General features: G+C 43.3%; 1 protein-coding gene across 5 annotated transcripts in view; it reads right to left on the reverse strand.

The window, feature by feature from the left end:
• Window positions 1-14,906, reverse strand: part of FAM114A1 (family with sequence similarity 114 member A1) — a 91,485-nt gene that overhangs the window by 45,209 nt on the left and 31,370 nt on the right. For all 5 annotated transcript variants that reach the window (XM_059163563.1, XM_059163582.1, XM_059163553.1 and 2 more), the window contains 4 exons: window positions 12,257-12,370; window positions 12,027-12,127; window positions 9,991-10,125; window positions 3,981-4,133 (listed from right to left, as the gene is read on the reverse strand). In XM_059163563.1, the coding sequence (XP_059019546.1) occupies window positions 3,981-4,133; window positions 9,991-10,125; window positions 12,027-12,127; window positions 12,257-12,370 (503 nt within the window). The remainder of the gene's footprint in view (window positions 1-3,980; window positions 4,134-9,990; window positions 10,126-12,026; window positions 12,128-12,256; window positions 12,371-14,906) is intronic.

Genomic DNA, 14,906 nt, shown 5'->3' on the forward strand with positions numbered 1-14,906 from the left:
CCTGGAGGGTAGCCATCCTCTAGGAGGGAAGGTACTGGGCTTTAATGCTTTGGGTATCCTTTGGGAAGGGTTATTTTTAGCAAAGGACTCTCTTGTCAGCATCTTTCTACCATAGTATCTCTTTTGCTTCCTCCTGGTTCATTCCATTACGCCAAGGGGACAAGCAATAAATCTTTACTTCAATCCAGTAATAATCAAGCACTCCTCAATATATATTCATAGAATGCTGACTGTTACACTTGGCAATGTGCTAAGTGTTGTTGGGAACACAAGGATAGACAATCTGCCTTATCAATCTTTTCCCTGAAAGGGAGTATGGGGTGCCATTTTGAATATTCTTGTTTACTGTTTTGTTGTTGTTGTTGTTGTTGTTAGCTATTAAATATAACAGCGATAAAAATTACCAGGTTTTTTCTTAAGATTTATAGTACACTACACTGCCATACCTGTTGCTATCCTAGAATCAATCTAACAGAATAGGAATGATAGTAATTCCCGATATTTCCATGCAATGTGTCAAAGTTTTAACCAATGAAATGTCAACAGAGGCGATGTGTATCATTTCCGGGTCAATGGTCTTACAAAATAGGAGTGGGGGCACCTGGGTGGTACGTTGGTTGAGCATCTGTTTCTTGGTTTCCATCTAGGTCATGATCTCAGGGTTGTGCGATCGAGCCCCCCAAGGGCCTCTGTGGGTGGGGAGCCTGCTTGAGGGTCTCTCTGCCTCTCCCTCTGCCCCTCCTGCTCATAGTCTCCCTTTGCTCTAAAAATAAATAAATAATTTTTTAAAATGGGAGTGTACCCTCTATATTCTCTGTCCTTATGCTGGAAGGATAAAGACGACAAGGAGGCCCTAGAGGATGATGACAGCCAATACTTTAGACTCAGACCCACAGGAGTCCACAAGGCCAAAGGGATATGCCCACGGAGAGCCCATGTTCCTCCTTCCAGACCACTCTCTAGGTACTAAAGTTACTAACATTTCCCTTTCATAGCCTGTATGGATCTCTCAGGCTGTGCTGCTTGTGGTGGGACCATCTAACCGTTAGCTGTTTGAAGGGCTGCAGGTACAGCTTGAACCAGGTCATCCTCTCATGTGCACAGAAAGCTCCTTGAAGGGAGAGACAGCTGGAAATAAAGGGACGACAGCAGGCAGGAGGGTGGCGGGGAAATGTGAGGGACTTGAGCATTCTGAATGGGAACCTGGTTTTCAAAGTCATTATAAAAGTAGGATGACAATATATTTTCTTCAATAGTTTGTTTCAAAAGTACTTTAATTTCTTTTTTTTTTTTTTTTGAGATTTTATTTATTTGACAGGAGAGAGCACGTGAGCACAAGCAGGGGGAGCAGACAGAGGGAGAACCCCGGGATCATGACCTGAGCTGAAGATAGACACGTAACCGACTGGGCCACACAGGCACCCCAAAAGTCCTTTCACTTCTAAGTATTTGGTGCGTATAGGAGGTCTAGTTAAATGTGAATTCTAGATAAAGAATATTTTCTTGGTATGAGGGTATGTCTCAAATATTGCAGAGGACATATTTACACTAAAAAAGTATCCTCCTTTGTTTATCAAAAGTTGAAGTTTCACTTGTCATCCTATAGTTTCTTGTTTGTTTATTTGTTTTTGTTTTTGCTAAATCTGACAATCCCAGTAGGGGTCTCCATTTGTATTCTTGCTAGAGGACTGTGAAAATTAAGATGGGTCTAGGGGAGCCATAAGATAGACAGAATCTGGCCCCCGAATCCCTGAACAGGAAAGCTGCCTGATGACCAGCCACGCCCATCTGGGACTATCACAGGAAGAAGGACAGCTCTGACTGATTTTGACCCGTATGTTTTTAGGATTTGTTTATTACAGCACACAGTAACTATTGTTACTAATCCAAGAAAGCATTCTGCATTCCTTACCATGAATACTACTATAAAAATCTCTAGGCTGAGGGAAAGAAAGCAGAGCTCGTTGGAGCAGTGTGCAAACAGAGGGAAATGTGTCCCTCTAGGGACCAAATCCCCTTCTTAGCAACATCAGCCCTTTGGGGCTTTTTTCTGGGGACCTGGGACTCTTTCACAGCTGAGACCTGCAATGAAACTGCCAGAGTGGGATGTCCCTACACCATGATAACCTCAAGGGATCAAGCATCGCTGTCATGTTTTTAATAATAATACACACACGTACAGATAACATAAGGATACATGTAAAATAAAATATCATCGATACAGATGCCTATGCAAGAATGTATAAAAAGGCAGTGAACATTTATTGAGTACTTATTATGTATTAAAATGAGCTGAACTTGCTTCCACGGACTATCTCATTTAATTCTCTTAATACTCCTACGAGGTAGGTTTCATTATTATTTCCCTTACACAGATAAGGAGACTGAAGTGAGATGCGTCCAAAATCATACAGCTACGGAGTGGTATTTGATCACATAATGGTTGACTCAAAACCCAGCTTTTATAGGAACAATTTGGAAAACTGCATTTTCTAGAGCACATATTATCAGATTATCTGAGTCTGTGGGAGCAATTTCACAATTGTTTAGATTGTAGTTCACTGATAGCAGTGTGAAATAATTCTGGTCTCTAGACAGGTGAATAGATTCTGTCTAGGGGAGGGCCAACCTCCCCTCCTGGGGAAAAACCAGGTTTATGCCCCATTTACACATTCATCTCATTCATTTCTCCATATAGATATGTGCGTGGGCTTTCCTCCTTGAACCCATTATAGTATATGCTTGGTTCCTTCATGCAATAAGGGAGCTAACCAGATTCTTTAATTCATGTTCATTTTGTATCTGTATATGAGGCATGATTTTGCTTTTTTAAAAAATCAACCTCTCACAGTTTCATCGGAAGGCTCTCACTGATGGCTCATGGATAAAAACAAGAGAAAATAAGCCCAGAGAGTACCGTGTAACTCGATCATCTGGAGGAGGGGGATTTCCAACCTGTTTGGTTTTTGGCAGAGGCCATTTTTTCCCATCTAGGTGGGCATCAGGAATGTCTCAGCCCCTCCGAGTCCTAACTTAGAGGACGTGGGCGAGAGAGAGTCAAGAATCACTTCATTCTAAAGCTCACTTCCAACCCTGCTTCTCTCCAGCCAATGCCACTGAGATGACCCAGAGCCTCTTCCACGAGTTCCCAGGGTGCTGCCCTGTGGGCTCCACCAGAAAGACTCCCAGCCTGACCTTCACATAAAAGAGCTGTAGGTACCATCCAATGAATTAATAGTTTTAAACTGCTTAGAAGAGTGACTATATAAGGGCCATATGAGTATTTGCTAAATAACCCTCCTGCACATATAGATCCTTAAAAAAATAAAAAAATAAAAAAAAATAAATCTCCAAACCCTGCTAAGGTCTGCTATTTCTGTCTCGATTCTTGAGATCCCAGTGGGGGAATGTAAATGCGGAGGGCTGTTAGGTATATCCCAGGTCTCCGTTCAGGAACATTCTCAAAGAGAGCTTTCACTCCCAGGAAGACGATCCTGCCCTTGGTGGCCCCAATATTTTAACAAATGAGTGAATAAACCACTACAGAGCCCCTAAAACCATATGAAATCTCTGGAAGAAACCTCGCTGCTTTGCTTTCCCAGGGTGGGAATGGCGACCCGGCCTGATAGGGCATCCCTGGTCCAAGGACCATGTCACCAAAGGGAAGCATGGGGCCAGGAGCCTGACAGCCAAGTTTCTGAGCAGCCTTCTGTACCATGAGCTGGGGGCAGGGAGGATTCCTAATTTGCTGGTCCTCTTGGGGTTGGGGTGGGGTAACAGCTTAGCACAAAACAGACGGGAAACAAGATGGAGCATGACAGGGGGTGGGGGGAGCTGCTCAACAGGCTGTAGGACATTTGTGACCTCAGCACAATACTAACGAGGCCCTAAAAATGAGATATTTTTGATTTCCCAGTTTCTTCCGTGTGTGAGAAAACACATTAGTGACTGTGGTATTTTAAGCGACCAGGCACACATACCTTGCTTTCACTTTCGTTGGAGAGAATTTCCAGAGCTTCCAGGTGTGACAAACCTTGATACTCATCAAACAGCATCCCATAGTGGGCAGTCCTCTCGGCTGTCAACTGCTGGGCCAGTCTCTCCTTCTCTTTCTCCTTGGCTTCCCTTAACATCTGCAGAAACACACAAGGTTTGTGCCCTGGATGTGGACTCAAAAGCCTCATTTCCTGTGTATTATGTAGGGGGAGATGAGGGCTGGCTCTGTCTTTGTGTCACTTGGTAATTTCTAATAAAATGATTCTTTCATTGATTCCACTGACAGTTTTCTCATTCTGGAAGGTGGGATGTTCCAGAATATTCTAGAATATTCTTGGAAAGTGGAATATTTCCAGACTATTCCACTTCGAATCTTACATGTTCATTATGTACACACCCAAACAAAGCAAAAATTCTATGCTTGTGTCCAGGATTGGAAAGAAGCAAAACAGAAGCTAAATGAACAGCAGTTTTTGCTGAAGTGTTTTCCATGTGTGTGATTAATTTTCTTATTTTCTGGAATATCCAAATTTTCTACAGTGGGAAAATTGATGTACACCAGAAAAGTCTAATCTGTTGTGATAAGGTTCATTGCAACTTCCGTACCAGGCAGAACTCAAAGCAGCCACAAGCTTGTCTGTTTTGACTGGTGTGACATTATTTTAAAAACTTGATGTGTGTGATTATTAACCATCTTTGATGACAAAAATTAATAAAATATAAACTCATAATATATTCCTCATCAGATAATATATTTCCTGAATATAAAAAAGAATATTAGCTTATCAGTTCTTGAGAAGTCTGACGGAGAGTGGAGTTCCTCTCCACGTTCATCATTTTTCTCCAGTTATTTTTTTGTTGATTACGCAAAGAGAATAAGATGAACATGAGTCCCTCAGTCACTCCCAATTTCCTGCACTTGCTTTCTATGATTCGAAGCATCTTTTATTTGAGTCCTCATTAAGTTTACTGGGCATTATATTTATAGGGTTCTTTAGTATCTACGGAGAGCACCGTAAACACAGTGGCAGCCACAAATTCACAAGGGGAAGATCACGCAAGAACAGATTGTCGTTTTTACTGCGTGTCAATAAAACTGTCAAGCTCCTTCTCCTTTCAGGTTTTTTGAGGCCATTAGCCAAAAATTCACTGGGCTTCCGACAGAATTCTCCTCTCTGTCTTTAAGACTACATATGCACAAGCTCTGAATTTTAAGATTTTCAAAACAACATCAGATGATCACTGGGGATTTTTAACACTTATAATAAAACCCCACTAGTCCCACTGATCTTCCTGGCTTGGCGGTGGTAAAACACAACAACAAAGTGACACCGAAATTGCTTCCTTTCCCCAGAGCAACTTCCGTCTCTAAATCGGTGCTTCGGAACACAGGGGAAGGGACGAAAACGAAGGGGGCAGGTCGCTCTGAAATGATTTGGGTTCCCTCAAAAGATGGAGTGAAATTAAAGTTGCATGAAGAAGAGCTGGGTTTCCACAGGAGGTTGGTTTATTTTCCGTGTGGAAAGGAAAAGGAGATGCTGTGAAACAGCAGTGAATGGTTGTGGCGAGGGAGTCTTCCGGACGGAAGGGCAGCTCTGGAGACTTGCATCTGTGGGTCCGGAAACCGCCCTGTGTCGCTGGGACAGAACATGGGAGAAGTCAGGAACATTGTGGGCTTCTGTAGTTACTGAGTGTGGATTAGGAAAAATCCAACAGACTTCCCTATGTCAATGGATGGCAGCTTCATCCTTTGAGCTGTTCATGCCAACAAACCGTGGGGTCGCTCTTGCTGCTTCCTTATCTCACACCCCAAGTTTCCTCCATTGGGAAGTCCGGGTCGACCTTCAGAACATCCCTGGAATCAGCATTCACCCTCCCCTTCCAGGGCTCCACATTGAGCCACCACGTCCCCCTGCTTAGGTAACAGCATTGCCCCCTGAGGAGGCAGTGAGAGCTGCAGAACCAGTGACCGAGGGCCCCGCCCTGGATGCTGTACTTTGCAGTCTGTGCCTCCCGTGATCATCACCAGTGCAGCAGGGACAATGAGGAGACCTGTCCGGGGACATCATCTGAAGGACTGCCCAAGGGCTCTGCCCAGCTTTCCTCAGAGGATACAGCAGCCCAGGAGGCTTCTGCCCCATCTTCTCTCCCATTCCCCATCCCTGGGGTCAGCCTTGCATCTTGGTCTGATAGCCCTGTCAGCCTTCTCGCCCCCCCACCTCCACTTTCTTGCTCAGCATTTCCCCCTAATAAAATCCCCACATTTTAATGCCATCTTGGCCCCTGTTCCTGGGAGAGCCTGCACTGGTAACCACTCTACCTGGTCTCCCTACCCTCAGCCCTCCCCATACCCAGTCTGTTTTCAACACAGTAACTAAAGTGCTCCTGTTACAGGCAGATCTTTTCACTCCTCTTTCAGTAATGCTGTAATGGTTTCACCATTTCACTAACGGTTCAACCCGAGGTCCCTGCAAATGCCCTCCAGGATCTGCCATGACCTGTTCCCCATTAGTATTCTATCCTCATCTGTAACAGTTCTCCTTCTGGCTCACTTCCTTCCCACCATGTAGCATCCTTCTTCCTCATCCATGCTAAACACTCCTGCCCCAGGGCCTTTGCACAAGCTGCTCTTGCTGCATGCAATGTGCTTCACTCAGATTTCAGCATGGTCAAGACCCTCATCTACTTCAATATTTGCTCAAATGTCATCATCTCCATGAGGCCGTCCCCCTAACAATCCAATTTAATACCTAACCTGCCTCTCACTTCCACATTCCTACATTCTTCCTGCTTTTTTTTTTTTTTTTTTTCCCACAGCACTCAATCATCTTTTAAAATACTAGATGATGTCGATGGTTTGTCTGTCTCTCCTCATTGGAACAAAAACTCCTTAAGGACAGGGATTTTTATCCATTTTGGCTACTGGTATAGCTCAAGTGCTTGGAACAGTGCCTGGCACATAGTGGACATATAAAATGCATCTCTGAAATGAACAAAGGAATGAATGGATGAATGAAAAATTACTGTGTGGCAGTAGGTTGGAGTAGGTAGTGTTGCAGTGATCTGTGTGAATTAGAGGTGCATTTGGTCACACTTTTCCCCACATTATGAGTTTCTTACCTAGAATCAAATTTATATATCTACATATATTCTTATATATATATATATATATATATATAATATATATATATATATATGCTTGTATGCACATATATGTAATATATAATACATAGTTGTATACACATGTATATAGAGATTTTATAGACATATGAAACCTTGTAGCAAAAATATTCCTACCTGCTCATCAAATATCCTTTTCCTCCCAGACATGTGGCTAAACTATATTTCTGAGCCCACTGAACTGAATTAGGTAGACTATGTGTCAAGTTTCGGCCAAAGGAATGAGGGTAAAGTCCTAAGTTCTCTCACCTAGCCCTCTCCATTTCACCTTCCCCTCTGCAGGAGGCTAGAGGTGAAGCATTTTAGGATGGTGGAGTCATGGGATAGGGGCTCAGAAAAGAACTACCTAGAGAGTCCCTGGACAGAAACGCTCACACCGTAGGAGCAAAAGATAGACTTTCTTCTGTTCTTAGCCACACTGATCCTTGGGGGTTGTTTTTTTTGTGTTGCTTCTGTTTTGCAACATCTAGTATTAATTACCTGATTAATATAAATCTAGTTTCTTTTTCTTCTTAAACTTTTTTTAAAAATGTATTTTATTTATAGGGGCACCTGGGTGGCTCAGTTGGTTAAGCAACCGCCTTTGGCTCAGGTCATGGTCCCGGAGTCCCGGGATTGAGTCCCGCATCAGGCTCCCAGCTCCATGGGGAGTCTGCTTCTCCCTCTGACCTTCTCGCCTCTCATGCTCTCTCTGTCTCTCAAATAAATAAATAAAAATATTTTTAAAAAATGTATTTTATTTATTTCTTTGACAGAGACAGACAGCACAAAGCAGGGGGGAGCAGCAGAGGCAGAGGGAGAAGCAGGCTTCCCACTGAGCAGGGAGCTGGACACAGGACTCGATCTCAGGACCCTGGGATCATGACCTGAGCTGACGGAAGATGCTTCACTGACTGAACCACACAGGTGCCCCTCTATTTTCTTTTTAAAGATCAGTAGGGTGGTGGTTTAGGGGATCCTGCCAAGTCCCGACCTGAGCTATAATATCAGAGTGATTATATGAGGGTTACTCTGAAAGAGATGAGAGGAAATAGCTTAAAACAAAAGCTTTTCGGGAGCTACCACTAACACGATGTCAGTGATAGGTCCTCGGTGGCGTTCTAGTCCTGAGCTGCTGAGAAGCTATGTTTGTCCTGCCTGTGAAATTTACAAAACCCAGGGCTGTATCAGCTGCTCCTGATTTGGGGAAGGCAAAGATAGACCTGGTGTATCTATCTGACTGCTGGGGAGGACAGGGACAAGCGGCTTGCTGGCCCCCCAGAGCAAGAACTGGGCACGTGCCAACCAAAAGAGCAAGTTCAGCATTATTGTTTTATATTTGGAAAATAAGGTAAAGGGTATTTTTGATTTACCTAACTACTCTAAGTAAGCAAAACACAGATTAAAAAAAAAAATTTTTTTTAAGTAAGCTCTACGCTCGATGTGGGGCTTGAAGTCACAACCCTGAGATCGAGAGTCACATGCTTCACCAATGGAGCCAGCCAGGTGGCCCAAGGAGTCCATTTTTCACATTTCTCAAGACGGGGGGCAGCAGGGGGGTGTATCGGGAAACATTAAATCTAGAAGTGTGAGAAGAGAAGCCCATCCTTGCATATACTAAGAGGACTATAAATTAAAATGCCGATGAAATATCATTTCTACCTATTATATGGACACATAATAATGACAGCAATAGTAACAGGCATTCCTGACCTGGGTACTATGCTAATTCATTGAAACCTTACATCAAAGCCATCGGCAGGTACTGATGTTCTACCCAGTACAAGTGAGTGAACCAGGGCACAAAGGGGTTAAGTAACCGGTTCAAGGTCATAGGGGTAAAACGTGGGAAATCTGGAGTACATACAATAATGCTACAATGTGAATGCTTGTGTCCCCCCTAAATTCATAAGTTGAGACTAGTCCCTGCTGTGATGGTATTTGAAGGTGGGGCTTTGGGAGGGCATTGGGTCGAGGATGAAGCTCTCATGAGTGGGATTAGTGACCATACAAGAGAGAGCCCACAGAACCCCTTCCCTCTTCCACTACATGAGGATACAGCAAGAAGACAGCTGTCTATGAGCCGGGAACAAACTGCTACCAGACACCGAATCTGCCAGCACCTTGACTTTGGGCTTCACAGCCTCCAGCACTATGAGAAATCAGTGTTCGTTGCTGTAAGACCCCAATCTCTAGCACTCTGTTACAGCAGCCTGGGTGGGCTAAATGTAACCATTTCTTCAAGAAATTTCTTCAAGGGGTGCCTGGGTGGCTCAGTGGATTAAAGCCTCTGTCTTCAGCTCGGGTCGAGATCTCGGGGTCCTGGGATCGAGCCCCGCATTGGGCTCTCTGCTCAGTGGGGAGCCTGCTTCCTCCTCTCTCTCTGCCTGCCTCTCTGCCTACTTGGGATCTCTGTCAAATAAGTAAATAAAATCTTTAAAAAAAAAAAAAAGAAATTTCTTCAAGAAATTATTAAGTGAGTAAAGCAAGGTACAAAAGAATGTGGTTAGGAGGCTGTCATTTATCTGAAAAAGTATGTATGTGTCTACATATCTGCATATCTATATCTCTAGCTCACGAACATATGTTCGCCCATATGCATGGCTATATGATAATTCTGACAGAATCCATATGAAGCTGCTAACAGTGTTGTCTCCCAGGAGAAACCAAGCGGCCGGGGAAAGAGGTGTCTTAGAAACTCAATTTTCAGCCTCCACTATGTTAACGTCATTTGAATTTAAGTCCCGTGCTTGAAAACACTCATTAAAAAAGACACATAAAAATGTATTTACTTTACAGACTGAAAGAAGACACGGCAAATGTATATAATCCCACCTGCGATAAGGAAACGGTTCTCTCCATGAGCGTCTTGGTCCGCTTAAAGCCTGGGTCACTCTCTGCGAGGACAGTCATGGTTTTCTTACCGATGAATTCCAAAGCATCAAGACCGCCCGTTAAGACACTTTTACCCTGCCGATGAGATAATGGCATGAGATTTCTTTTTGCCTTTTGCTTTTCCACAGTGGTCAGTAACTCCTAGGTGGCACCATATTCAAATACTAAAATCAATATAAAGTCACAATTTTTTCCCATTAGGGGTTTAATATCCACTTCATTCTATTTTCTTTTTCTTAGAAGGGCGTATGTCATTTGTAGGACAGACAATATTACTTAAAAGGGTGTTTACGGGTGCCTGGGTGGCTCAGTCATTAAGCCTCTGTCTTCCGCTCGGGTCATGATCCCAGGGTCCTGGGATGGAGCTCTGCATCGGGCTCCCTGCTAGTGGGAAGCCTGCTTCTCTCCCACTCCCTCTGCTTGTATTCCCTCTCTCATTGTGTCTCTCTCTCTGTCAAATAAATTAAAATCTTAAAAAAAAAATAAAATAAAAAGCATGCTTAGGAAAAACCAGGGCATACCTGAGATGAATTTTGTGGGCTCTGTGTGTATGGATAGATATGTATCTAAGACATAAAATTAATAGGTGATTGCAGTACTGGTTTTGTTTGAAAGAATGCTAACCCAAGTAACAGAATTATGTGGAGCAGTCTATTAAAATGTCAAATATTCTCATCAATTTAGTGAATTCTTTCATCTAGGGCCTTGGAGTGTAGGACCCTCAGGCTGTGTCAGATGGCCCTTGGATAATTTCAGAAACTACTAATAACCATCTATAATTAGTATATTCATGAAATAAGACAGGTTGATTTCCATAGACTACTGGCTTTAGAAACTATTCTATCCTACAGTTAGCCTTTTGCAAATTCTCTCGTCAGCCATTGTTTTCCTTAAAAAACAAAGATTAAAACAGCCAAGCTTCACTACCATGAAGTGTCCACATAAACAGGACTGCTTACATTTCTTTGCAACTTCTGTACAAACATCCCCACTCCACGACTGCAATTACAGTATGCGTGTATGTGTTTATGAATTTACATGAATTTATACGCATTATATTTTATTCTTATCTTTTGCCTATATGCATTTCCTAATCTTCTTAATTACCACTTCATTAGCAATATTAGACTTCGCTGAGTACCCTTTAGTCCTCATTTCCATCTTGGGCGTTTAGACTTTGTTTTTAGCTCTGGGAGCCAAGCAATCGTCACACTATAAAACAGATTTTCACACACGCATATTGTGGAAGAACTAGGGGATATAGGCAATGTATATTTTTGCCTCCTGGAGTCTCTTTTCTTTTGACATCCTATGAGGGATTACTTTGGTAAAGCATCACAGGGACTTCGATGAAGGGCGGACCTCGTGGGAAAGTCTGGGGCTTTGGAAAAGAAAGTCTCAGAAGGTAGAAGTGAACCCAGACCGGAAATGAGGCTGCTGAGTAAAAACTCAGAAGACAATCCCCCTGCATGGACTCAGGGAGATGAGGAACTCAAGGTCAAGAATGTTAATCTTCATTATCCGGAAACACGTCAGAAACATCTCGGGATATTGTTCCCAATTCCCTACCAGAATTTTTTTTTTTTTTTTAATTTGAATGGCTTTATCATTTACAAATTGAAGGTTAGGAAACACAGACCATCTAGCAAAAACAGCTGTCTCAGCTCTAAGAAAGGGCCCCCCTCTCCTCCCCCAGCCAGAGGCTGTCCTTGAAGCTGTCGGAAAGGACGCTCACTGTTCCATCAGACTGAAAATATTCCTTCTAAGCAGCTCTTTTCTTTTAAACATAAAATATGTATCTTTTGCCCTTATTATTTTGGTGCCAAGGTTATGCTTACTCTGCAGGAGAAAGCATAACAAAACCATAATCCAAAGTTACGAGGGAGGCCATCTTTTCTCTGATGTATTTAGGTCACTGGTAAATACAGACATCAAAGGGAGACGCAGGGGAAACAGAGAAGGAGCTAACGACTCACTGTGTTTTGAACCACATGGGTGATGGCTGACAGCATGCCCCGAGACCCGGATGCAGGAGAAGTGGGTGGGCTTTCTGCAGGGCTCTGATCTGTGGCCACACCTGCCAGGAAGGAGAAAAACACCCTCTTGGAGTTCATTCTGCTGATCTGAACTTAGAAAGCTTCCATCTGTGCACCTAGTGCACGAGGGCCCAAGTCCAAGAAGCCCCGGAAAAAAGTTCCTCACTCACTCTGAGGGACTCCATTTTCAGCACCAGCTTGGGCCCCTTCCGGAGAGCTGGAATTGACACTATGAATCCGCAGGGTGGCCCCTGCCTTTTCCTTGACTGCTGTCAATCCATGACCTGTCAGGAGATAAAAATATGGTTCAGGAACACCACAGAAAACGCCTGGTCTGCCAATTCCATAGCTCGTGCTCTAGCGCTGTGCTAAGCTGTGGGTGTGTACCCCGGTTATAAGAGACTGTGGCAGTTAGCAGTGTGGACGGATCCTCTTTACTCTTTTCTAAACTCCTCAGAACAGGCACGCACCGTTCATTTTTGGACTCCTTGCAGGCCTAGCCCGTCACAGACACTCAATTCATATCTGTTGAATGGAAACGCTCCCTCAAAGGGTTCGTCATTCTTTCGGGGCAGAGAGTGCAAGGTCTGGGACTCACAGGTCAAAATTAGAAGCAAATTGGTGAGAAAACCAGGAGGCCACCCAACGGCTCTGACAGTTGTCCTAAGCAGTAAGGGTCAGGACGCAGGCTCGAACTGCAGCCAGTCAGGGGGAAGGGTACTGGCTTTACCCATCCAAGCAGGGCCCGTCTATCCATATTCTCCACAGCCCAGCGGGGCACATATTCCACACACAGGGCTGACCCCCTCATCCTACCACAGACACACACACACACACACACACACATACCCCTTGGCCTAGCATAGAAATAGTCTTGTTTACATTTTATTCTGGAGCAAAATTTTTCTTTTCTCCTGAGAGGCCCCCATGATGAGCTGTAGCTTTTCTCAAGTTCATGAACTGAACACAAAAATGAATAGTCTACTCAGAGTCCTAAGTGGCTTTTTGGCTTCTTGAAGGCGAAACAGCCTGGATGGCCATTGTGCCAGCACTTGCCTTCCCCTTTGCGTGCAGGGAGAAAGGGAAAGATGGCACTAGGAACCCAGGCAACACCAGGTTGTTAAAACCCAACAATATTAGTGTGTGGGGGAAAAGTCCCAAATCATGGCAGGATTTGGGAACCAAAGAGAAGCAGCTGCTCTTAGAAAGCACTGTCAAAATGACCAATTGTTCATCTCCTGAATAAGAGAAAGACATGGATGAATCCCAAGCCCAAATAATAGTATTGGTTGTAACTTCATTTATCAGAGCGATCTTAACATCATCGGGGCACTGATATTTACCAGAGAGAGGACTAATTAGATCCAGTGGAAATCACCTGTCACTATATGCTACCTAGACAACAGGGAAACTTACAAAACATTATTTACAATGTTTACCACATTAATTTCATGCAGAAATATGTTTATATTCATGTGTTGTTCATTAGATACAGTTCAAACTTATGATCGGGTTACTAAAAAAAAAAAACAAAAACACATGCTTTATAACTGCTAAAACTAAGACTGAAATTCATTCTCTCTAGCTTCCGGTAAATTCCAAGCATTTCAGTGAAAAGTTACTGGAGTTTTGAGAGCACCTTGAAGTTATAGAATATCACTGAACTAAGTTATACCCTGAGTCCATATTCCTTAACATATCTTAAAATATATATATATTTCAAAGGAAATAATGTACATCCAAATCACAGTCATGATTCTCTTTGAGATTTCTGAGGGCTAAACTAAAGAAAATGCATTGGAGAAGGCCGAGAGAACACCTTCTTTGTGAAAGCCCTACAGGGTTCAGTGAAGCCCCATCACTAACTCCTTCATCTTCTTTGCCCCTTTCGTGGGAGGGCCATGTCTGATTCTTTACCTAGGGAAAACCAGCTTCTGACCATCTCAGAATCTGATTGATTAGGGGTATGTCTACATTAACTGCCTCTAGAAAAGTTACTTTGTTTCTGGAAGGAAACACCACGTTTGTGTTCATATAAATGGGATGTGTCTGTTTAGTATACATGATACAATGCTGCTACTCCAGTCTCTCTCTCTCTCTCTCTTTCTTTCTCTCTCTCTCTCTCTCACACACACACACACACACACACTTTACTAAGGTATAACTGATTTACAAAACATTGCACACATTTACGTTTGACCTAGCTTATTTTCTGATGACCAGTTCTTTCTCCTGAATTCTTTTGTTAGCGGAAGTACATCTTTCCTGCGTTCTACTCGAAATGGAAAGCTGTGGTTCTTCACAGACAGGGTTTGAATGATGCCACACCCTACTTTGAAGAATAACTTCTAAAACTTTACTTAGTGTGACATCTAGTGCCCAGAACAAGGAAGTTGTAATAAGGAGTCATTGTTGCCTTTTTTTTTTTTTTTAAGATTTTTATTTATTTATTTATTTGACAGAGAGAAATCACAAGTAGGCAGAGAGGCAGGCAGAGAGAGAGAGAGGGAGGGAAGCAGGCTCCCTGCTGAGCAGAAAGCCTGATGCGGGACTCAATCCCAGGACCCTGAGATCATGACCTGAGCCAAAGGCAGCGGCTTAACCCACTGAGCTACCCAGGCACCCTCATTGTTTCCTTTTGACTGTGAGTCATTCTCAGAGGTATTGATTAGGTTTTACCGATAACAGAAAAAAACCCCAATACGAATAACACTCCAGTGTATAATTCAAGGATTCTTCATACATCATCACGAACCCTAAGTAGCCTCAAAGAAATGAAACTCCTCCAAATTCCATGGCTTGAAAGGTAGAATATCCTCT

Source organism: Mustela lutreola, chromosome 1 (assembly GCF_030435805.1).
Source record: "Mustela lutreola isolate mMusLut2 chromosome 1, mMusLut2.pri, whole genome shotgun sequence".
NCBI classification, from domain to species: domain Eukaryota; kingdom Metazoa; phylum Chordata; class Mammalia; order Carnivora; family Mustelidae; genus Mustela; species Mustela lutreola.